Raw genomic sequence first — 25,134 nt, 5'->3', positions numbered from 1 at the left:
TTTTGGGGTGACCTGGAGATGTTTTGAGGGCATCTGAGGAGGTTTCGGGGTGTCCTGGCTGAGTCTGAGTGACCTGGAGGAGCTTTGAGGGCATCTGAGGAGGTTTTGGGGTCTTGTGGGTGAGTCTGAGTGACCTGGATGAGTTTTGAGGGCATCTGAGGAGGTTTTGGGGTGTCCTGGCTGAGTCTGAGTGACCTTGAGGAGCTTTGAGGGCATCTGAGGAGGTTTTGGAATGTCCTGGCTGAGTCTGGAGGGGGTTCTGGGGGTCCTGGAGGGGGTTTGAGGGAGTTTGGGGTGACCTTGGATGAGTTTTGAGGGCATCTGAGGAGGTTTTGGGGTCTTGTGGGTGAGTCTAGAGGGGCTCCAGGGGGTCCTCATGGGGGTTTGGGGTGACCTGGGTGAGTTTTGAGGGCATCTGAGGAGGTTTCAAGAGTCCCAGGTGTGTCTTGAACGCGTTTGGAGGATCTTCAGGGGGTTTGGGTGAGCTTTGGAGACATCTGAGGAGCTTTCTGAGGGTCCTGGGTGCATCTCAAGCGCATCTGAAGGACCTTTAGGGGGTTTGGGTGAGCTTTGAAGGCATCTGAGGAGCTTTCAAAAGTCCCAGGTGTGTTTTGGGCACAATCTGAAGGACCTTCAGGGGGTCTGGGTGAGCTTTGAAGGCATCTGAGGAGCTTTTAAGAGTCCCAGGTGTGTCTTGAGCACATCTGGAGGACCTTCAGGGGGTTTGGGTGAGCTTTGAAGGCATCTCAGGAGCTTTTAAGAGTCCCAGGTGTGTTTTGAGCACATCTGGAGGACCTTCAGGGGATCTGGGTGAGCTTTGAAGGCATCTCAGGAGCTTTCTGAGGGTCCTGGGTGACCCTTGAAGGCCTCTGAGGGCTCTCCAAGGAGTTCTGGACGATCCTGGAGGAGCTTTGGGGTTTCCTGGCCAACCCTGAGGGTCCCTTGGGTGCCGTCACCCTGGAGGTGACCCTGTCCCCACCCCGTGTCCCCTGCCAGGCTTCGGTGACGACCTCAACTGCATCTTCAACGACGACAACGCCGAGAAGCTGGTGCTGCGCATCCGCATCATGAACAGCGACGAGAACAAGATGCAGGAGGTGGGTGGGGACCTGGGGACACCTCAGGGGACACCTCAGGGGACACCTCAGGGGACACCTCAGGGGACACCTGGGGTGGCCTGGGCGTCACCCGTCCCCCACCGCCGTGTCCCCAGGAGGAGGAGGTGGTGGACAAGATGGACGACGACGTCTTCCTGCGCTGCATCGAGTCCAACATGCTGACGGACATGACCCTGCAGGGCATCGAGCAGATCAGCAAGGTGGGGACACCTGGAGGGGTTTGGGGACATCTGGAGGGGCTTGGGGACATCTGGAGGGGCTTGGGGACATCTGGAGGGGCTTGGGGACACCTGGAGGAGCTTGGGGACACCTGGAGGAGCTTGGGGACACCTGGAGGGGCTTGGGGACACCTGGAGGGGTTCCCAAGGACACCTGGAGGGGTTCCCAAGGACACCTGGAGGGGCTTGGGGACACCTGGAGGAGCTTGGGGACACCTGGAGGAGCTTGGGGACACCTGGAGGAGCTTGGGGACATCTGGAGGGGTTCCCAGGGACATCTGGAGGGGTTTGGGGACATCTGGAGGGGTTTGGGGACATCTGGAGGAGCTTGGGGACATCTGGAGGAGCTTGGGGACATCTGGAGGGGCTTGGGGACACCTGGAGGGGCTTGGGGACACCTGGAGGAGCTTGGGGACATCTGGAGGAGCTTGGGGACATCTGGAGGAGCTTGGGGACACCTGGAGGAGCTTGGGGACATCTGGAGGAGCTTGGGGACATCTGGAGGGGTTTGGGGACACCTGGAGGAGCTTGGGGACATCTGGAGAGGCTTGGGGACATCTGGAGGGGCTTGGGGACACCTGGAGGAGCTTGGGGACATCTGGAGGAGCTTGGGGACATCTGGAGGAGCTTGGGGACATCTGGAGGGGTTTGGGGACACCTGGAGGAGCTTGGGGACATCTGGAGGGGCTTGGGGACATCTGGAGGGGTTTGGGGACACCTGGAGGGGCTTGGGGACACCTGGAGGAGCTTGGGGACATCTGGAGGGGCTTGGGGACATCTGGAGGGGTTTGGGGACACCTGGAGGGGCTTGGGGACACCTGGAGGAGCTTGGGGACATCTGGAGGGGTTTGGGGACATCTGGAGGGGTTTGGGGACATCTGGAGGAGCTTGGGGACATCTGGAGGGGCTTGGGGACATCTGGAGGGGTTTGGGGACACCTGGAGGAGCTTGGGGACATCTGGAGGGGCTTGGGGACATCTGGAGGGGCTTGGGGACATCTGGAGGGGTTCCCAAGGACACCTGGAGGAGCTTGGGGACACCTGGAGGGGTTTGGGGACATCTGGAGGGGTTTGGGGACATCTGGAGGGGTTTGGGGACACCTGGAGGGGTTCCCAAGGACACCTGGAGAACTCTGTGGTGACCTTTAGGAGGTTTCAGGAGACCTTTAGAAGGTCTAGGACAGCTGTGGTGGCCCATGGTGACACCATGGTGACCTGTGGTGGCCCATGGTGACCTGTGGTGGCCCATGGTGATCCATGGTGGCCCGTGGTGACCCATGGTGACCTGTGGTGACCTGTGGTGATCCATGGTGACCTGTGGTGACCCGTGGTGGCCCTTGGTGACCTGTGGTGACCCGTGGTGGCCCATGGTGATCCATGGTGGCCTGTGGTGGCCCATGGTGATCCATGGTGGCCTGTGGTGGCCCATGGTGATCCATGGTGATCCATGGTGACCCGTGGTGGCCCATGGTGACCCATGGTGACCCGTGGTGACCCGTGGTGGCCCATGGTGATCCATGGTGACCTGTGGTGGCCCGTGGTGACCCGTGGTGATCCGTGGTGACCCGTGGTGGCCCATGGTGATCCATGGTGACCCGTGGTGGCCCGTGGTGACCCGTGGTGACCCATGGTGATCCATGGTGGCCCATGGTGACCCATGGTGACCCGTGGTGACCCGTGGTGACCCATGGTGATCCATGGTGGCCCATGGTGACCCATGGTGACCCGTGGTGACCCGTGGTGACCCATGGTGATCCGTGGTGACCCGTGGTGACCCGTGGTGGCCCGTGGTGACCCGTGGTGACCCATGGTGACCTGTGGTGGCCCATGGTGACCCGTGGTGATCCATGGTAATCCGTGGTGACCTGTGGTGGCCCATGGTGATCCGTGGTGACCCGTGGTGACCCGTGGTGGCCCATGGTGGCCCATGGTGATCCATGGTGATCCGTGGTGACCTGTGGTGGCCCATGGTGATCCGTGGTGACCCGTGGTGGCCCATGGTGATCCATGGTGATCCGTGGTGATCCATGGTGACCTGTGGTGGCCCATGGTGGCCCATGGTGATCCATGGTAATCCGTGGTGGCCCATGGTGACCCGTGGTGATCCATGGTGGCCCGTGGTGGCCCGTGGTGATCCATGGTGACCCATGGTGACCCGTGGTGACCTGTGGTGACCCGTGGTGACCCGTGGTGGCCCATGGTGATCCATGGTGACCCGTGGTGGCCCATGGTGATCCATGGTGGCCCGTGGTGACCTGTGGTGGCCCATGGTGACCCATGGTGACCTGTGGTGGCCCGTGGTGATCCATGGTGATCCATGGTGGCCCGTGGTGACCTGTGGTGGCCCATGGTGACCCATGGTGACCCGTGGTGACCCCTGTCCCCACCTGGCCAGGTGTACATGCACCTGCCGCAGACGGACAACAAGAAGAAGATCATCATCACCGAGGACGGGGAGTTCAAGGCGCTCCAGGAGTGGATCCTGGAGACCGACGGCGTCAGCCTCATGAGGGTCCTGAGCGAGAAGGACGTGGACCCCGTGAGGACAACCTCCAACGACATCGTGGAGATCTTCACCGTGAGTCACCTGGGCTGGGGACACACCTGGGCTGGGGTTTGAGGAACATCTGGGTCTTCATGGTGGAGATCTTCACCGTGAGTCACCTGGGCTGGGGACACACCTGGGCTGGGGTTTGAGGAACATCTGGGTCCATGTGGTGGAGATCTTCATCTTGAGTTACCTGGGGACATATCTGGGGTGGGGTTTGAGGAACATCTGGGTCCTCATGGTGGAGATCTTCACTGAGTCACCTGGGCTGGGGACACCTGGGGACACACCTGGGGTGGGGTTTGAGGAACATCTGGGTCTTCATGGTGGAGATCTTCACCATGAGTCACCTGGGCTGGGGTTTGAGGAACACCTGGGCTGGGGTTTGAGGAACATCTGGGTCTTCATGGTGGAGATCTTCACCGTGAGTCACCTGGTGGGTGAGGGACACATCTGGGGTGGGGTTTGAGGAACATCTGGGGGTGACAGGGACATCTGAGTTCTCATGGTGGAGATCTTCACCATGAGGGACACACCTGGGCTGGGGACACATCTGGGGACACACCTGGGCTGGGGTTTGAGGAACATCTGGGTTCTCGTGGTGGAGATCTTCACCGTGAGGGACATCTGGGTCCCCAGGCTGATGGGACCCCCCAAAGCCCCAGATTTTGGGTGTTCCCAACCCCTGGATTTTGGGTGTACCCAACCCCTGGATTTTGGGATTTTGGGTGTACCCAACCCCTGGATTCTGGGTGTTCCCAGCCCTGGATTTTGGGATTTTGGGTGTTCCCAACTCCTGGATTTTGGGTGTTCCCAACCCTGGATTGTTGAATTTTGGGTGTTCCCAACCCCTGGATTTTGGGTGTTCCCAACCCCTGGATTTTGGGTGTTCCCACCCCCTGGATTTTGGGTGTTCCCACCCTCTGGATTTTGGGTGTTCCCACCCCCTGGATTTTGGGTGTTCCCAACCCCTGGATTTTGGGATTCTGGGTGTTCCCAACCCCTGGATTTTGGGATTTTGGGATTCCGGCTGTTCCCAACCCCTGGATTTTAGGATTTTGGGATTTTGGGTGTTCCCAACCCTGGATTTTGGGTGTTCCCAACCCCTGGATTTTGGGTGTTCCCAACCCCTGGATTTTGGGATTTTGGGATTTTGGGTGTTCCCAACCCCTGGATTTTGGGTGTTCCCAACCCCTGGATTTTGGGTGTTCCCAACCCCTGGATTTTGGGATTTTGGGTGTTCCCAACCCCTGGATTTTGGGTGTTCCCACCCCTGGATTTTGGGTGTTCCCAACCCTGGATTTTGGGTGTTCCCAACCCCTGGATTTTGGGTGTTCCCAACCACTGGATTGTTGAATTTTGGATGTTCCCAACTCCTGGATTCTGGGTGTTCCCAGCCCTGGATTTTGGGTGTTCCCAACCGCGGGATTTTGGGATTCTGGGTGTACCCAAGCCCTGGATTTTGGGTGTTCCCACCCCCTGGATTTTGGGTGTTCCCACCCCCTGGATTTTGGGTGTTCCCAACCCCTGGATTTTGGGTGTTCCCAACCCCTGGATTCTGAGATTTTGGGTGTTCCCAACCCCTGGATTTTGGGTGTTCCCACCCCCTGGATTTTGGGATTTTGGGATTCCGGCTGTTCCCACCCCTCATCCCTCCCCGATCCCACCGGGAGCAGGTTCTGGGGATCGAGGCGGTGCGGAAGGCTCTGGAGCGGGAGCTGTACCACGTCATCTCCTTCGACGGTTCCTACGTCAACTACCGGCACCTGGCGCTGTTGTGTGACACCATGACCTCGCGGGGACACCTGATGGCCATCACCCGGCACGGCGTCAACCGCCAGGACACCGGGCCCCTCATGAAGTGTTCCTTTGAGGAGACGGTGCGGGAACGGGGCAGGAACGGGGTTTTGGGGTGGGATTGGGGTGTTGGGGTGGGATTGGGGTGTTGGGGACACCTGACGGTTGTCACCCGGCACGGCGTCAACCGCCAGGACACCGGGCCCCTCATGAAGTGTTCCTTTGAGGAGACGGTGCGGGAACGGGGACAGGAACGGGGTTTGGGGGTGGGATTGGGGTGTTGGGGTGGGATTGGGGTGTTGGGGTGGGATTGGGGTGTTGGGGTGGGATTGGGGTGTTGGGGACACCTGATGGTTGTCACCCGGCACGGCGTCAACCGCCAGGACACCGGGCTGCTCATGAAGTGTTCCTTTGAGGAGACGGTGTAGGAACAGGATTGGGAATTGGGGTTTTGGGGTGGGATTGGGGTTTGGGGGTTGGGATTGGGGTGTTGGGGACATCTGATGGTTGTCACTCGGCACGGCGTCAACCGCCAGGACACCGGGCCCCTCATGGAGTGTTCCTTTGAGGAGACGGTGCGGGAACGGGGACAGGAACAGGGTTTGGGGTGGGAACAGGAACGGGGTGTTGGGGTGGGATTGGGGGTTTGGGGTGGGATTGGGGTGTTGGGGTGGGATTGGGGTGTTGGGGACACCTGATGGTTGTCACCCGGCACGGCGTCAACCGCCAGGACAGCGGGCCCCTCATGGAGTGTTCCTTTGAGGAGACGTGGCGGGAACGGGGACAGGAACGGGGTTTGGGGTGGGATTGGGGTGTTGGGGCAGGAATGGGAATTTTGGAGATGTTTTGTAGGATTTGGGGCTATTTTAAAGGACACTGATGGTTTGGAAGGATTTAGGGATCAGAGGCTGATTTTGGGGTGTCCCTCAGGTTGATCTGATGGAGACACCTGCCCAACAAGGAGAGTGACCCCATGAAGGGATTTTGGGGCTGGAAATGGGGGATTTTGGGGACATTTCCTAGGATTTGGGGTTCAAGGAGGACACTTCAAACCTGAATCAGATTTAGGGGTTCAAGGCTGATTTTGGGGTGTCCCTCAGGTTGATCTGATGGAGACACCTGCCCAACAGGGAGAGTGACCCCATTTTGGGGTTGGAAATGGGGGATTTTGGGCTTCAAGGAGGACACTTCAAACCTGAATCCAATATTGGGGTCCGAGGCTGATTTTGGGATGTCCCTCAGGTTGATCTGGTGGGGACACCTGACCAACAAGGAGAGTGACCCCATTTTGGGGTTGGAAATGGGGGATTTTGGGGACATTTCGTAGGATTTGGGGTTCAAGGAGGACACTTCAAACCTGAATCCAGTTTTGGGGTTCAAGGCTGATTTTGGGGTGTCCCCACCTCAGGTTGATCTCCTGATGGAGACACCTGCCCAACAAGAAGATTGACCCCATTTTGGGGCTGGAAATGGAGGATTTTGGGGTTCAAGGAGGACACTTAGGACCTGAATCAGATTTAGGGGTCAGAGGCTGATTTTGGGGTGTCCTTCAGGTTGATCTGATGGAGACACCTGCCCAACAGGGAGAGTGACCCCATTTTGGGGCTGGAAATGGGGGATTTTGGGGACATTTCGTAGGATTTGAGGTTCAAGGAGGACACTTAGGACCTGAATCAGATTTAGGGGTTCAAGGCTGATTTTGGGGTGTCCCCACCTCAGGTCGATGTCCTGATGGAGACACCTGCCCAACAGGAAGAGTGACCCCATGAAGGGATTTTGGGGCTGGAAATGGGGGATTTTGGGGACATTTCGTAGGATTTGAGGTTCAAGGAGGACACTTAGGACCTGAATCAGATTTAGGGGTTCAAGGCTGATTTTGGGGTGTCCCCACCTCAGGTCGATGTCCTGATGGAGACACCTGCCCAACAGGAAGAGTGACCCCATGAAGGGATTTTGGGGCTGGAAATGGGGGATTTTGGGAACATTTCCTAGGATTTGGGGTTCAAGGAGGACACTTAGGACCTGAATCCAGTTTTGGGGTCAGAGGCTGATTTTGGGATGTCCCCACCTCAGGTCGATCTCCTGATGGAGACACCTGCCCATGGCAAGACTGACCTCATGAAGGGATTTTGGGGCTGGAAATGGAGGATTTTGGGGTTCAAGGAGGACACTTCATACCTGAATCCAGCTTTGGGGTCCAAGGCTGATTTTGGGGTGTCCTTCAGCTTGATCTCCTGATGGAGACACCTGCCCATGGCAAGAATGACCCCATGAAGGGTTTTTGGGGCTGGAAATGGGGGATTTTGGGGACATTTCGTAGGATTTGGGGTTCAAGGAGGACACTTAGGACCTGAATCCAATTTTGGGTCAGAGGCTGATTTTGGGGCGTCCCTCAGGTTGATCTGATGGGGACACGTGACCAACAAGGAGAGTGACCCCATGAGGGGATTTTGGGGCTGGAAATGGGGGATTTTAGGGCTGGAAATGGGGGATTTTGGGGTTCAAGGAGGACACTTAGGACCTGAATCCAGTTTTGGGGTTCAAGGCTGATTTTGGGGTGTCCCCACCTCAGGTCGATGTCCTGATGGAGGCGGCCGCCCACGGCGAGAGCGACCCCATGAAGGGCGTGTCCGAGAACATCATGCTGGGCCAGCTGGCCCCGGCCGGCACCGGCTGCTTCGATCTCCTGCTGGACGCCGAGAAGTGCAAGCACGGCATGGAGATCCCCAGCGCCCTGCCCGGCCTCGGCGTCGGCGGCCGTGAGTCCCAAAACCCTGGGAAAAATCCTGGGAAAAACCCTGGGAAAACCTTGGGAAAAATCCTGGGAAAAACCTGGGAAAAAACTGGGAAAAATCCTGGGGGAAACCCTGGGAAAACCTTGGGAAAAACCCTGGGAAAAAACTGGGAAAACCTTGGGAAAAATCCTGGGAAAAGCTTGGGAAAACCCTGGGAAAAGCTTGGGAAAAATCCTGGGAAAAATCCTGGGAAAAATCCTGGGAAAAGCTTGGGAAAACCCTGGGAAAAACCCTGGGAAAAACCTGAGAAAAACCTTGGGAAAACCCCTTGGGAAAACCCTGGGAAAATCCTGGGAAAAGCTTGGGAAAACCCTGGGAAAAACCCTGGGAAAAAACTGGGAAAAACCTTGGGAAAACCCTGGGAAAAACCTGGGAAAAATCCTGGGAAAACCCCTTGGGAAAACCTTGGGAAAACCCTGGGAAAAACCTGGGAAAAACCCTGGGAAAAGCTTGGGAAAACCCTGGGAAAACCCTGGGAAAAACCCTGGGAAAATCCTGGGAAAAATCCTGGGAAAACCTTGGGAAAACCCTGGGAAAAGCTTGGGGAAAAAACTGGGAAAAACCTTGGGAAAACCCTGGGAAAAGCATGGGAAAAGCTTGGGAAAACCCTGGGAAAAGCTTGGGAGAAGCTTGGGTAAACCCTGGGAAAACCCTGGGAAAACCCTGGGAAAAACCTGGAAAAACCCCTGGGAAAAACCCTGGGAAAAGCTTGGGAAAAAACCTGGGAAAAACCTTGGAAAAACCTGGGAAAAACCCTGGGAAAAGCTTGGGAAAAACCTGGGGAAACCCTGGGAAAACCTTGGGAAAACAGGGACACCCCTTGGGATGGTGGCTGGGTCCCCCCAGATTTTGGTGTCCCCCAGATGTTGGTGTCCCCCAGATGTTGATGTCCCCCCAGATGTTGATATCCCCCCAGACTTCGATGTCCCCCAGACTTCGATGTCCCCCAGACTTTGGTGTCCCCCAGATTTTTGTGTCCCCCAGATGTTGATGTCCCCCCAGATGTTTGGTGTCCCCCAGATGTTGGTGTCCCCCAGATGTTGGTGTCCCCCCAGATGTTCGTTTGGTGTCCCTCAGATGTTGGTGTCCCCCCAGATGTTCGTTTGGTGTCCCCCAGATGTTGGTGTCCCCCCAGATGTTTGTGTCCCACAGATGTTGATGCCCCCCCAGATGTTGATATCCCCCCAGACTTTGATGTCCCCCAGATGTTGGTGTCCCACAGATTTTTGGTGTCCCCCCAGGTCTTGGTCTCCCCCTAGATTTTGGTGTCCCCCAGATGTTGATGTCCCCCAGATGTTTGGTGTCCCCCCAGATGTTGATGTCCCCCAGATGTTGGTGTCCCCCAGATGTTGATGTCCCCCAGATAATTGGTGTCCCCCAGATGTTTGGTGTCCCCCCCAGACTTTGATGTCCCCCCCAGATGTTGATGTCCCCCAGACTTTGATGTCCCCCCAGATGTTGATGTCCCCCAGATGTTGATGTCCCCCAGATGTTGGTGTCCCCCAGATGTTGATGTCCCCCAGATAATTGGTGTCCCCCAGATGTTTGGTGTCCCCCCCAGACTTTGATGTCCCCCCCAGATGTTGATGTCCCCCCAGACTTTGATGTCCCCCCAGATGTTGATGTCCCCCAGATGTTGATGTCCCCCCCAGATGTTGGTGTCCCCCAGATGTTTGATGTCCCCCCAGATGTTGATGTCCCCCCCAGATGTTGATGTCCCCCCAGATGTTTGATGTCCCCCCAGACTTTGATGTCCCCCAGATGTTGATGTCCCCCAGATGTTGATGTCCCCCAGATGTTTGGTGTCCCCCAGATGTTGGTGTCCCCCCAGATGTTTGGTGTCCCCCCGTTTTTGGTGTCCCCCAGATGTTGGGGTGCCCCTGACCCCCCCTCTCTCCGCAGCCACCGGAATGTTCTTCGGCTCCGCCCCCAGCCCCATGGGGGGGATGTCCCCGGCCATGACCCCCTGGAACCAGGGGGCCACCCCGGCCTACGGAGCCTGGTCCCCCAGCGTGGGTGAGCTGGGAACTGGGAGGGACTGGGATGGAACTGGGAGGGACTGGGATGGAACTGGGAGGGACTGGGATGGAACTGGGAGGAACTGGGAGGGAACTGGGAGGAACTGGGATGGACTGGGATGGAACTGGGAGGGACTGGGATGGACTGGGAGGGAACTGGGAGGGACTGGGAGGAACTGGGAGGGACTGGGAGGAACTGGAATGGACTGGGAGGGAACTGGGGTGGACTGGGATGAACTGGGGCAGGACTGGGAGGAGCTGGGAGGGACTGGGAGGGGTTTTTGGAGGGGTCTGGGGTGAAATGGGGGTCACTGGGACGGTTGTGGGGGGATTTGGGGTCCATTTGGGGGTGTTTTGTGTCCCCAAGGTCCCTTAGAGGGGTCTGAGGGTACTTTGGGGTGTTCTGGGGTGGGTTTGGGGTGTTCTGGGGTGGGTTTGGGGTGTTCTGGGGTGGGTTTGGGGTGTTCTGGGGTAGTTTGGGGTGTTCTGGGGTGGGTTTGGGGTGTTCTGGGGTGGGTTTGGGCTGTTCTGGGATGGGTTTGGGGTGTTCTGGGGTAGTTTGGGGTGTTCTGGGGTGGGTTTGGGGTGTTCTGGGGTAGTTTGGGGTGTTCTGGGGTGGGTTTGGGGTGTTCTGGGGTAGTTTGGGGTGTTCTGGGGTGGGTTTGGGGTGTTCTGGGGTGGGTTTTTGGGGTCCCCCTGACCCCCATTTCACCCCACAGGCAGCGGGATGACCCCGGATAGGGCTGGGTTGTGTTTGGGGGTAGTTTTGGGGTCTCAGGCTGTGTTTTGAGGTCTCAGGTTGGGTTTTGGGGGTAGTTTTGGGGTCCCAGGTTGTGTTTTGAGGTCTCAGGTTGTGTTTTGGGGTCTCAGGTTGGGTTTTGGGGTGGTTTTGAGGTCTCAGGTTGTGTTTTGGGGTCTCAGGTTGTGTTTTGGGGTCCCCTGACCCCTGTTTCACCCCACAGGCAGCGGGATGACCTCGGGCGGGGCTGGGTTGTGTTTTGGGGTCTCAGGTTGGGTTTTGGGGTCTCAGGTTGGGTTTTGGGGTGGTTTTGGGGTCTCAGGTTGTGTTTGGGGGTAGTTTTGGGGTCTCAGGTTGTGTTTTGGGGTAGTTTTGGGGTCTCAGGTTGTGTTTTGGGGTCTCAGGCTGTGTTTGGGGGTAGTTTTGGGGTCTCAGGTTGTGTTTGGGGGTAGTTTTGGGGTCTCAGGTTGTGTTTTGGGGTCCCCTGACCCCTGTTTCACCCCACAGGCAGCGGGATGACCCCGGGCGGCGCCGGCTTCTCCCCCAGCGCCGCCTCCGACGCCTCCGGCTTCAGCCCCGGCTACTCCCCGGCCTGGTCACCAACACCCGGCTCGCCGGGGTCACCCGGCCCCTCCAGCCCCTACATCCCCTCCCCCGGTGAGTACCGCCCCAAAAACACCCCAAAACAACCCAAAAATATCCACAAACCACCCTGTAACCCCTAACAACACCCTGAAACACCCTAAAAACACCCCAAAATAACCCCAAAATATCTGTAAAACACCCGGTAACCCCTAACAACACCCTGAAACACCCTAAAACATCCCCAAAATACTCCTAAACACCCATAAAACACCCAGTAACCCCCGACAACACCCTGAAACACCCTGTAACCCCCAACAACACCCTAAAACACCCCCAAAATACCCCTAAACACCCATAAAACACCCGGTAACCCCTAACAACACCCTGAAAACACCCCTAAAACAACCCTAAACACCCACAGAACAGCCTGTAACTCCTAACAGCGCACTGAAACAGCCTGTAACCCCCAACAACACCCTAAAAATACCCCTAAACTTACCCCAAACACCCTGTAACCCCTAACAACACCCTAAAAACACCCTAAAACACCCCCAAAATAACCCTAAACACCCATAAAACACCCTGTAACCCCAAACAACACCCTAAAACACCCTAAAATACCCCCAAACATTCCTAAATTAACCCAAAACACCCATAACTCACCCTGTAACCCCTAACAACAGCCTAAAAAAACCCCTAAATTAGCCCACAACACCCTGTAACCCCTAATCACACCCATAAAATGCCCTGTAACACCCTAAAATAAACCTGAACACCCTGTAACCCCTAACAACACCCTAAAAACACCCCGTAACCCCTAACAACACCCTAAAAACACCCCGTAACCCCTAACAACACCCTAAAAACACCCCGTAACCCCTAACAACACCCTAAAAACACCCTGTAACACCCTAAAAATACCCCTAAACCAACCCTAAACCCCCGTAATTCACCCTGTAACCCCTAACAACACCCTAAAAACACCCTGAAAATAACCCTAAACACCCTGTAACCCCTAACAACACCCTAAGAACACCCGTAAATTAACCTGAAACACCCTGTAACCCCTAACTACACCCTGAAAATAACCCTGAACACCCATAAAACACCCTGTAACTCCTAACAACAGCCATAAAACACCCATAACCCCTAACTACACCCATAAAACACCCTGTAACACCCTAAAAATACCCCTAAAATAACCCAAAACACCCATAATTCACCCTGTAGCCACTAACAACACCCTAAGAACACCCTGAAAATAACCCTGAACATCCTGTAACCCCTAACTACACCCTGAAAATAACCCTAAACACCCATAAAACACCCTGTAACTCCTAACTACACCCATAAAACACCCTGTAACCCCTAACTACACCCTGAAAATAACCCTAAACACCCATAAAACACCCTGTAACTCCTAACTACACCCATAAAACACCCTGTAACCCCTAACTACACCTGTAAAACATCCTGTAACCCCTAACTACACCCTGAACACCCATAAAACACCCTGTAACCCCTAACTACACCCTGAAAACACCCCATAACCCCTAACTACACCCTGAACACCCATAAAACACCCTGTAACCCATAACTACACCCTAAGAACACCCTGAAAATAACCCTAAACACCCTGTAACCCCCAAATACACCCTGAAAATAACCCTGAACACCCATGAAACACCCTGCAACCCCTAACAACACCCTAAAAACACCCCGTAACTCCTAGGAACACCCTGAAAATAGCCCTAAGTTACCCAAAACACCGTGTAACCCCTAATCACACCCATAAAACACCCGGTAACACCCTAAAAATACCCCTAAAATAACCCAAAACACCCATAATTCACCCTGTAGCCACTAACAACACCCTAAGAACACCCTGAAAATAACCCTGAAAATCCTGTAACCCCTAACTACACCCTGAAAATTACCCTGAACACCATGAAACACCCTGTAACTCCTAACAACAGCCATAAAACACCCTGTAACCCCTAACTACACCCTGAAAATAACCCTGAACACCCATGAAACACCCTGTAACCCCTAACAACAGCCATAAAACACCCTGTAACCCCTAACTACACCCATAAAGCACCCTGTAACCCCTAACTACACCCTGAAAATAACCCTAAACACCCTGTAACCCCTAACTACACCCTGATAATAACCCTGAACACCCATAAAGCACCCTGTAACCCCTAACTACACCCTGAAAATAACCCTGAACACCCATAAAACACCCTGTAACTCCTAACTACACCCTGAACACCCATAAAACCCCCTGTAACCCCTAACTACACCCCCCCGCTGACCCCGTGTCCCCTGTCCGCAGGTGGGGCCATGTCCCCCAGCTACAGCCCGACGTCCCCCGCCTACGAGCCGCGGTCACCGGGGGGCTACACCCCGCAGAGCCCCAGCTACAGCCCCACCTCGCCCAGCTACAGCCCCACCTCGCCCAGCTACAGCCCCACCTCGCCCAACTACAGCCCCACCTCGCCCAGCTACAGCCCGACCTCGCCCAGTTACAGCCCCACCTCTCCCAGTTACAGCCCAACCTCTCCCAGCTACAGCCCCACGTCCCCGAGCTACAGCCCCACCTCGCCCAGCTACAGCCCCACATCACCCAGCTACAGCCCAACCTCGCCCAGCTACAGCCCGACCTCTCCCAGCTACAGCCCGACCTCGCCCAGTTACAGCCCCACCTCTCCCAGCTACAGCCCCACCTCTCCCAGTTACAGCCCAACTTCTCCCAGTTACAGCCCGACCTCTCCCAGTTACAGCCCCACTTCTCCCAGTTACAGCCCCACCTCGCCCAACTACAGCCCGACCAGCCCCAACTACACCCCGACCTCGCCCAGCTACAGCCCCACCTCTCCCAGTTACAGCCCCACCAGCCCCAACTACACCCCGACCTCGCCCAACTACAGCCCCACCTCTCCCAGTTACAGCCCCACTTCTCCCAGTTACAGCCCCACCTCTCCCAGTTACAGCCCGTCCAGCCCCCGCTACACCCCGCAGTCGCCCACCTACACCCCCAGCAGCCCCAGCTACAGCCCCAGCAGCCCCAGCTACAGCCCCACCTCCCCCAAGTACACCCCGACCAGCCCCAGCTACAGCCCCAGCTCGCCCGAGTACACCCCGACCTCGCCCAAGTACAGCCCCACCTCCCCCAAGTACAGCCCCACGTCCCCCAAGTACAGCCCGACCTCGCCCACCTACAGCCCCACCACGCCCAAGTACAGCCCCACCTCGCCCACCTACAGCCCCACCTCGCCCGTCTACACCCCGACGTCCCCCAAGTACAGCCCGACCTCCCCCACCTACAGCCCCACCTCGCCCAAGTACAGCCCCACCTCGCCCACCTACAGCCCCACCTCTCCCAAGGGCTCCACCTACAGCCCCACGTCCCCCGGCTACAGCCCCACGTCGCCGACCTACAGCCTCACCAGCCCGGCCATCAGCCCCGACGACAGCGACGACGACAACTGAGACACCCCAAAAACACCCCAAAAACACCCCCAGGCCCTGGGGGTGACACCCACAGCGATGGGGGCTCGGGGGTGTCACCCCCTGAACCCCCCCAGACCCTGGGGGTGACCCCAGAGTCAATCGGGGGGTGTGCGGTTGTTGTCACCCCCACACGGATGTGGGGTCAGGGGTGTCACCCCCCGATCCCCAAAGCTGTGATGGGGTCGGGGTTGTTGTCACACCCAAACCTCACAGGCGCCGGGGGTGACCCCAAAATTGAGACGGGAACGGGGTCGTCACCCCCTCAGACCCCCAGACTGAAAGGGCGTCGGGGGCGTCACCCCAAAAACCTCAGCAGGCTCTGGGGGTGACACCCAAGTGGGGGTGACGGGGTTGTTGTCACCCCCCGGGCCGTGGGGGTGACCCCAAAATTGACGGGAACGGGGTCGTCACCCCCCAAACCCCACAGATGTTGGGGGTGACCCCAAAATTCCCGGTGACGACGGGGTTGTCACCCCCAAACTGAAACGGGGTTGTCACCCCCAAATTAAAACAGGGTCACCCCCAAATCGAAATGGGGTCACCCCCAAACTGTTGAGTTCCGGTGGGGGTGGGGTTGTTGTCACCCCCCGAGTCCCCACTGACTGTTGGGGTGACCCTTAAGTTGGGGTGACCCCTGAGTTGGGGTGTTCACCGAAGGGTTAAATTTGGGGTGACGCCCAAGTTAAGAGGTGACCCGTCAGTTCTGGGATTTTTTGGGGTGTCCCTGAGGGGCTGTAATTTCCGGGTGTTGTTTGTTAATGGGGGGAGGGTTTGGGGGTGTTCGGTTGTGATTTTGGGGGTTCAGGGACGGGGTCTTTTCCCCCCCCCCCCCCCTTTATTTCGCTGTTTTCACTTCGGGTGTTGCGGTGGGGGAGGGGCAGCGAATTTTGGGGGAATTTTTGGGGAAATCAATAAAAGTTCCGTCGGTTTGCACTCGCCTGTCTTTTTTTGGGGGGGTGGGGACACCCCAAAACACCTCATTTGGGGACAGCCGGACACACCCGGACACCTCCGGTGGTCCCACCCCACTGGGGACCCCCCACCCACCTCAGGGAGGAAATGGGGGCTGGGGGGGGGTGTCTGAGGGGTCGGGTGTTCTCCTCCCGGGTGGGGCAGCAGTTCGGTGTCGTTGATGTTTCTGGAGGGTTCTGCAGCGTGGATTCCCAGATTCCAGGAGCGGAGCAGAACCAGAACCCCCCTGAGATCCCCTGCGGGGTGGTGGCCCTGAAGAACTTGAGGGGGATGTGGAGGAACATCGTGGTGGCCATGGATGGGTTGTGGTGGCCATGGTTGGGTGATGGTGGCCATGGTTGGGTGATGGTGGCCATGGTTGGGTGATGGTGGCCATGGTTGGGTGATGGTGGCCATGGTTGGGTCACAGTGGCCATGGTTGGGTGATGGTGGCCATGGTTGGGTGATGGTGGCCATGGTTGGGTCACAGTGGCCATGGTTGGGTGATGGTGGCTGTGGGTGGGTGATGGTGGCCATGGAAGGGTCATGGTGGCCATGGTTGGGTCATGGTGGCCATGGTTGGGTGATGATGGCCATGGTTGGGTTGTGGTGGCCACAGTTGGGTTGTGGTGCCTACGGTTGGGTGATGGTGGCCATGGTTGGGTGATGGTGGCCATGGCTGGGTGATGGTGACCACAGTTGGGTTTTGGTGGCCATGGTTGGGTGATGGTGGCCATGGTTGGGTCACAGTGGCCATGGTTGGGTGATGGTGGCTGTGGGTGGGCCATGGTGGCCGTGTTTGGGTGATGGTGACTGTAGTTGGGTGATGGTGGCCGTGGTTGGGTGATGGTGGCCATGGTTGGGTGATGGTGGCCATGGTTGGGTGATGGTGGCCATGGCTGGGTGATGGTGGCCACAGTTGGGTTTTGGTGGCCATGGTTGGGTGATGGTGGCCACGGTTGGGTCATGGCGACTGTAGTTGGGTCGTGGCTGGGGTTGGGTGATGGTGGCCATGGTTGGGTGATGGTGGCCATGGTTGGGTCATGGTGGCCATGGTTGGGTCACAGTGGCCATGGTTGGGTGATGGTAGCCGTGGTTGGGTGATGGTAGCCGTGGTTGGGTGATGGTGGCCATGGTTGGGTCATGGTAGAACATTGTGGTGGCCATGGTTGAGTTGTGATGGCCAGGGATTGTTCGTGGTAGCCAAAGTTGTGTCGTGGTGGCCATGGTTGGGTGATGGTGGCCATGGTTGGGTCACAGTGGCCATGGTTGGGTCACAGTGGCCATGGTTGGGTGATGATGACTGTAGTTGGGTGATGGTGGCCACAGTTGGGTTGTGGTGGCCATGGTTGGGTTGTGGTGGCCACGGTTGGGTTGTGGTGGCCATGGTTGGGTTGTGGTGGCCACGGTTGGGTGATGGTGGCCATGGTTGGGTGATGGTAGCCGTGGTTGGGTGATGGTGGCCATGGATGGGTCACAGTGGCCATGGTTGGGTCATGGTGGCCATGGTTGGGTCATGGTAGAACATCGTGGTGGCCATGGTTGAGTTGTGATGGCCAGGGATTGTTCGTAGTAGCCGAAGTTGTGTCGTGGTGGCCACGGTTGGGTCATGGTGGCCATGGTTGGGTGATGGTGGCCATGGTTGGGTGATGGTGGCCATGGTTGGGTTGTGGTGGCCATGGTTGGGTGATGGTGGCCGTGGTTGGGTGATGGTGGCCATGGTTGGGTGATGATGGCTGTGGTTGGGTGATGGTGGCCATGGTTGGGTCACAGTGGCCATGGTTGGGTGATGGTGACTGTAGTTGGGTGATGGTGGCCATGGTTGGGTTGTGGTGGCCATGGTTAGGTTGTGGTGGCCATGGTTGGGTGATGGTGGCCATGGTTGGGTGATGGTGGCCATGGTTGGGTTTTGGTGGCCATGGTTGGGTTTTGGTGGCCATGGTTGGGTCATAGTGGCCATGGTTGGGTCATGGTGCCATGGTTGGGTCATGGTGGCCATGGTTGGGTCATGGTAGAACATGGTAGAACATCGTGGTGGCCATGGTTGAGTTGTGGTGGCCAGGGATTGTTCGCGGTAGCCAAAGTTGTGTTGTGGTGGCCGTGGTTGGGTGATGGTGGCCGTGGTTGGGTGATGGTGGCCATGGTTGGGTGATGGTGGCCATGGTTGGGTGATGGTGGCCACGGTTGGGTTTTGGTGGTCATGGTTGCATTTTGGTGGCCATGGAAGGGTCATAGTGGTCAGGGTTGGGTGATGGTGGCCATGGTTGGGTGATGGTGGCCACGGTTGGGTTGTGGTGGCCACAGTTGGGTTTTGGTGGCCACGGTTGAGGAATTTTGGGCAGATTTTGTTTTCTTTTCCCCCTGGAAACGATTCCCGAATTTCCCAAATCCCCCGGGAGCGGCCGGAGCCGGGCGGTGCCACCGGAACGAGGCAATGACGTCACCGAATCCCAGAACATTCCAGAACATTCCAGAACATTCCAGGAAATTCAAAAAAATTCAAAAAAAGTTTTTAATTGTCACTCGGTCATCGACTCCCAGTATCCTCCAGTATATCCCAGTATCCCCCAGTATCCCCAGTTACCCATCCCCAGTGTTCCCAGTATCCCCCAGTCCGGTGTACACCCTGTAGCGGTGGTTGAGCCGGGGGTGTCCGTGGATACCGTAGCGCGTCCCCAGCGCTCCCAGTGCTCCCAGTTACCCATTCCCAGTGCTCCCAGTGCTCCCAGTTACCCATCCCCAGTGCTCCCAGTGCTCCCAGTATCCCCAGTATCCCCCAGTCCGGTGTACACCCTGTAGCGGTGGTTGAGCCGGGGGTATCCGTGGATACCGTAGCGCGTCCCCAGCGCTCCCAGTGCTCCCAGTTACCCATTCCCAGTGCTCCCAGTGCTCCCAGTTACCCATCCCCAGTGCTCCCAGTATCCCCAGTATCCCCAGTTACCCATTCCCAGTGCTCCCAGTATCTCCCAGTTCAGCATACACCCTGTACCGGTGGTTGAGCCGGGGGTGTCCGTGGATGCCGTAGCGCGTCCCCAGTGCTCCCAGTACCCCCAGTTACCCATTCCCAGTACTCCCAGTATATCCCCAGTGCTCCCAGTTACCCATTCCCAGTGCTCCCAGTGCTCCCAGTATCCCCAGTATCTCCCAGTTCAGCATACACCCGGTAGCGGTGGTTGAGCCGGGGGTGCCCGTGGATGCCGTAGCGCGTCCCCAGCGCTCCCAGTGCTCCCAGTTACCCATCCCCAGTGCTCCCAGTATCCCCAGTATCCCCAGTTACCCATCCCCAGTACTCCCAGTGCTCCCAGTATCCCCAGTATCCCCCAGTTCAGCATACACCCAGTACCGGTGGTTGAGCCGGGGGTGTCCGTGGATGCCGTAGCGCGTCCCCAGCGCTCCCAGTGCTCCCAGTTACCCATTCCCAGTACTCCCAGTGCTCCCAGTTACCCATCCCCAGCGCTCCCAGTGCTCCCAGTTACCCATCCCCAGTACTCCCAGTGCTCCCAGTACTCCCAGTATCCCCCAGTCCGGTGTACACCCGGTACCGGTGGTTGAGCCGGGGGTGTCCGTGGATGCCGTAGCGCGTCCCCAGCGCTCCCAGTTACCCATTCCCAGCACTCCCAGTATCCCCAGTTACCCATTCCCAGTACTCCCAGTGCTCCCAGTGCTCCCAGTATCTCCCAGTTCGGCGTACACCCTGTACCGGTGGTTGAGCCGGGGGTGTCCGTGGATGCCGTAGCGCGTCCCCAGTGCTCCCAGTGCTCCCAGTTACCCATCCCCAGTATCCCCAGTGTTCCCAGTTACCCATCCCCAGTGTTCCCAGTGCTCCCAGTATCCCCAGTTACCCCAGCATACACCCGGTAGCGGTGGTTGAGCCGGGGGTGTCCGTGGATGCCGTAGCGCGTCCCCAGCGCTCCCAGTGCTCCCAGTTACCCATTCCCAGCGCTCCCAGTATCCCCAGTATCCCCAGTTACCCATTCCCAGTGCTCCCAGTGCTCCCAGTATCCCCAGTTACCCATTCCCAGTGCTCCCAGTATCCCCCAGTCCGGTGTACACCCTGTACCGGTGGTTGAGCCGGGGGTGTCCGTGGATGCCGTAGCGCGTCCCCAGCACTCCCAGTGCTCCCAGTTACCCATCCCCAGTGTTCCCAGTATCCCCAGTTACCCATCCCCAGTGTTCCCAGTACTCCCAGTATCCCCAGTATCTCCCAGTTCAGCATACACCCTGTACCGGTGGTTGAGCCGGGGGTGTCCGTGGATGCCGTAGCGCGTCCCCAGTGCTCCCAGTGCTCCCAGTTACCCATCCCCAGTGCTCCCAGTGTTCCCAGTGTTCCCAGTATCCCCAGTTACCCCGGCATACACCCGGTAGCGGTGGTTGAGCCGGGGGTGCCCGTGGATGCCGTAGCGCGTCCCCAGCGCTCCCTGGGCGCGGCGCTCTCCGTAGAAGACGCGGCGCACGCGGGCGTGCAGCAGGGCCATGGCGCAGAGCGCGCATGGCTCCCGCGTCACGAAGACGTCGCAGCCGCGCAGCAGGTAACCCCCCGTGACGTCATCGTCCTCCTCGGTGACGTCATCGGTGACGTCATCGGCGCCCGCCTCGGCCGCCCCCGGGATCACGTGACCCGTCAGGTCCAGGGGGGCGGAGCCCAGGGAGGCGGCGAAGTCGTCGAGGCGGCGGATGACGTCATCGTGAACCCTCGTGACGTCATCGTGAGCCCTCGTGACGTCATCGTGAGCCCTCGTGACGTCATCGCGAGCCATCGTGACGTCATCGTGAGCCATCGTGACGTCATCGCGAGCCCTCGTGACGTCATCGTGAGTCCTCGTGACGTCATCGTGAGCCCTTGTGACGTCATCGTGAGCCCTCGTGACGTCATCGTGAGCCCTCGTGATGTCATCACTACACCTTGTGACGTCATCGTGAGCCCTCGTGACATCATCGTGAGCCCTTGTGACGTCATCACTACACCTTGTGACGTCATCGTGAGCCCTTGTGATGTCATCATTACCCCTTGTGACATCATCATGACACCTTGTGACATCATCGCGACACCTTGTGACATCATGACACCTTGTGACGTCATTGCGACCCATTACGACGTCATCGCAACACATTGTGACGTCATCATGACCACTCGTGACATCATTATCCCTTATGATGTCATCACCCCTTATGACGTCATCACCACCAGCGATGGCGCAATCACGACCCCTTATGACATCACTGCGACTTCTTATGACATCATCGTTACCCCTTATGATGTCATCGTGATGGCTTATGACATCATCGTGACCCCTTATGATGTCACTGTCACTGGCGATGACGTCACTGTGATGGCTTATGACATCACCGGCGGCGGTGGTGACGTCATTGCGGTCGCCGATGACGTCATCGCCCCCGAACCTGGCGACCTTGGCCCCGACGCCGCCATCGCCATCGTCCCCGGGGTGTCCCCGGCGCCGCCGCCGCGCCCTCCCCCGTGACGTCACTTGCCCTTGGTGATGACGTCACCGCGCTGTCCCTGACCACATGATGCCCTCCCCGTGACGTCACTGCCCCTGGTGATGACGTCACCGCGCTGTCCCTGACCACATGACACTCTCCGCATGACATCACCAGCCCCAGCCATGACGTCACCACCTCTACCCATGACATCACCCCTGCTCCCGATTACGTCATCGCCCCTCCCCACAACATCACCCCCTCCAGTGCTGACATCACCCCCCCAAGCCATGATGTCACTGCTCCTCCCAATGACATCACCGCCCCTCCAATGACATCACCCCCACTCCCGGTGACGTCACCTCCCCCAACCATGACATCACCGCCTTCCGATGACGTCACCCCTCCCAAATGACGTCACCCCCCGCTCCTGATGACATCACCACTTCTCCCAATGACATCACCACCCCTCCCGATGACATCACCCCTGCCCCTGATGACATCACCCCTGCTCCCGATGATGTCACCCCTCCCGATGACGTCACTGCCCCTCCCAATGACATCACCACCTCTCCCGATGACATCACCACTTCTCCCAGTGACGTCACCCCCGCTCCCGATGACATCACCCCTGTTCCCGATGACGTCACCCCCCCTCCCGATGCCGTCCCCGCTCTCCCCCGCGCCGTGGCGTCGCCGTCTCTCTTTGGCGGCGCGCCGGATGCAGTCGATGGCCGCGTGCCTCAGTGGGTGCCCCCCGTCCCCTCTCTGGTCCAGCCCACGGCCAGCACCCGCCCCCCCCCCCCCCCCCCCCCCCCCCCCCCCCCCCCCCCCCCCCCCCCCCCCCCCCCCCCCCCCCCCCCCCCCCCCCCCCCCCCCCCAGCGCGCTCCAGCGCCCGCCGCGCCCGCCCCGCGCCCCCGCGCCCGCCGCTCCGCGCCACCGCCATGGCCGCCCGCGCCACCCCGCGCCTCGCGCCGCGACAGCGCCGGCGGAACCGGAACCGGAGCCGGGGCGCCGGCGCCACCACGGCCACAAACCCGCGGCCACCGCCGCCGAGGATTCGGCACCCGGGGAGGGGACGCGGGCGGGGAGGAGGACGCGGAACGGGGAACCCAGAACAGGCGGAGAAAGAACCGGAAACAGCGCCGAGGAGAACGGCCGGGGGCCAGCGGATACCAGAGGGGAGACTGGGGATACTGGGGGGACTGGGAATGGTGGTACCCGTGGTACTGGTGGTGCTGAGTCACTGGGAATGGTGGTACTGGTGGTACTGGGAATGGTGGTACCGGTGGTACTGGTTGTACTGGTGTCACTGGTACTGGTGGCACTGCTGGTACCGGTGATGCTGGTGCCGGTGGTACTGGTTGTACTGGTGTCACTGGTACTGGTGGCAGTGGTGGTACTGGTGTCACTGGGAATGGTGGTACCAGTGGTACTGGTTGTACTGGAGTCACTGGTACTGGTGGCAGTGGTTTCACTGGTACTGGTGGTACTGGTGGTACTGGTGGTACTGGAGTCACTGGTACTGGTGGCAGTGGTTTCACTGGTACTGGTGGTACTGGTGGTGCTGGTGCCGGTGGTACCAGTGGCACTGGTGGTACTGGAGTCACTGGTACTGGTGGCACTGGTGGCCCTCATACTGGTGTTACTGGTGGTACTGGAGTCACTGGGACTAGTGGTACTGGTGATACTGGTGGTGCTGGTGCCGGTGGTGCCCATGGTACCGTAGCTCTGATACTGGTGGTACTGGTGTCACCGGTACTGGTGGTACTGGTGGCAATGGTGGCACTGGAGTCACTGGTACTGGTGGGACTGGTGCCGGTGGTACCAGTAGCTCTGATACTGGCGGTACTGGTGTCACTGGTACAGGTGTCACTGGTGGTACTGGTACTGGAGCCACTGTACTGGTGGTACTGGTGGTACTGGAGCCACTGGACTGGCGGTACTGGTGTACTGGAGCCACTGGTACTGGTGGTACTGGTGGTACTGGAGCCACTGGGACTGGCGGTACTGGTGACTCTGGTACTGCTGGTACTGGTGTTACTGGTGGCTCTGATACTGGTGGTACTGAGTCACTGGTAGCTCTGATACTGGTGGTACTGGTGTCACTGGTACTGGTGGTACTGGTGGCTCTGATACTGGTGGTACTGGTGTTACTGGTGGCTCTGATGCTGGTGTTACTGGTGTCACTGGTACCGGTGGTACTGGTGGCACTGGAACACTGGAACCAGTGGAGGAAGTCAAAGCACCGGTGGTACTGGTGGTACTGGTGGTACTGGTGTCACTCATACTGGTGTTACTGGTGGTACCAGTGTCACTGGTACTGGTGGTACTGGTGTCACTCATACTGGTGGTACTGGTGGCTCTGATACTGGTGGTACTGGTGTCACTCATACTGGTGGTACTGGTGTTAACTGGTGTTACTGGTACTGGTGTTACTGGTGGCACTGGTAGCAGAGGCGTCACTGGTGGTCCTGCTGTCACTGGTACCGGTTGTACTGGTTTTATTGGTACTGGTTGTACTGGTGGTACTGGTGGTACTGGTTGTCCCCGTGGCCCTGCTGGTACTGGTTTTACTGGTTTTACTGGTGTTACTGGTGTTACTGGTCCATTTCTCGGCCCCGGGGGTGGCGGTGACGTAATCGGTGACGTAATCGGTGACGTCATCATCAACGGTGATGTAATCGATGGGGTTCCCTCGCCTGCGCCCAGGGGCACCAGTGAGACCAGTAACGGCTCCCAGTGCTCCCAGTAACCCCCAGTAACCCCCCAGGGACACCAGTGAGACCAGTAACGGCTCCCAGTGAAACCAGTAACCCCCCAGTAACAGCTCCAGTGCTCCCAGTAACACCCCAGTGCTCCCAGTAACCCCCCAGTAACCCCCAGGGACACCAGTGAGACCAGTAACGGCTCCCAGTGAAACCAGTAACACCCCAGTGCTCCCAGTAACCCCCCAGTGACCCCCCAGTAACCCCCCAGGGACACCAGTGAGACCAGTAACGGATCCCAGTGCTCCCAGTAACCTCCCAGTGAAACCAGTCCTCCCCAAGTCCCTCCCAGTAACCTCCCAGTGAGACCAGTAATGGCTCCCAGTAACTGCCCAGTGACTCCCAGTATATCCAGTGCTCTCCACTCTCTCCCAGTCCCCACCAGTCCCTCCCAGTCCATCCCAGTCCCTCCCAGTCCCACTCACTCCCCTCCCAGTCTCTCCCAGTATATCTCAGTGCCCTCCCAGTCCATCCCAGTCCCTCCCAGTATATCCTAGCCCCCTCCCAGTCCCTCCCCACTCCCCTCCCAGTACATCCCAGTCCATCCCAGTCCATCCCCACTCCCCTCCCAGTACATCCCAGTCCATCCCAGTCCATCCCAGTCCCTCCCAGTCCCCTCCCAGTTCCCTCGCAGTCCCTCCC

The 25,134-nt window shown here is 58.3% G+C and overlaps 2 protein-coding genes across 8 annotated transcripts in view; one reads left to right on the top strand and one right to left on the bottom strand.

Annotated features, from left to right (window-relative positions):
• POLR2A (RNA polymerase II subunit A) overlaps positions 1-15,342 on the top strand; it is a 73,880-nt gene extending 58,538 nt beyond the window's left edge. For all 7 annotated transcript variants that reach the window (XM_058828540.1, XM_058828541.1, XM_058828539.1 and 4 more), the window contains 8 exons: positions 997-1,097; positions 1,214-1,318; positions 3,731-3,913; positions 5,560-5,763; positions 8,253-8,439; positions 10,378-10,491; positions 11,740-11,889; positions 14,156-15,342. In XM_058828540.1, coding sequence (XP_058684523.1) covers positions 997-1,097; positions 1,214-1,318; positions 3,731-3,913; positions 5,560-5,763; positions 8,253-8,439; positions 10,378-10,491; positions 11,740-11,889; positions 14,156-15,312 — 2,201 coding nt within the window. In that variant the 3' untranslated portion in view covers positions 15,313-15,342. The remainder of the gene's footprint in view (positions 1-996; positions 1,098-1,213; positions 1,319-3,730; positions 3,914-5,559; positions 5,764-8,252; positions 8,440-10,377; positions 10,492-11,739; positions 11,890-14,155) is intronic.
• A 4,086-nt stretch (positions 15,343-19,428) lies between these two features.
• Positions 19,429-23,529, bottom strand: ADAT3 (adenosine deaminase tRNA specific 3). Its single transcript, XM_058828550.1, has 5 exons — positions 22,610-23,529; positions 22,167-22,491; positions 21,352-21,775; positions 21,187-21,249; positions 19,429-21,144 (listed from the first exon to the last, which is right to left on the bottom strand). The coding sequence occupies exons 1-5, from the start codon at positions 23,441-23,443 to the stop codon at positions 20,577-20,579; spliced, it is 2,214 nt and encodes a 737-aa protein (XP_058684533.1). The 5' UTR covers positions 23,444-23,529; the 3' UTR covers positions 19,429-20,576.
• Positions 23,530-25,134: the final 1,605 nt, after the last annotated feature.

Source organism: Poecile atricapillus, assembly GCF_030490865.1.
Source record: "Poecile atricapillus isolate bPoeAtr1 chromosome 36 unlocalized genomic scaffold, bPoeAtr1.hap1 SUPER_36_unloc_7, whole genome shotgun sequence".
Taxonomy (NCBI): Eukaryota; Metazoa; Chordata; class Aves; order Passeriformes; family Paridae; genus Poecile; species Poecile atricapillus.
This window is presented reverse-complemented; position numbering and strand designations above follow the sequence as displayed.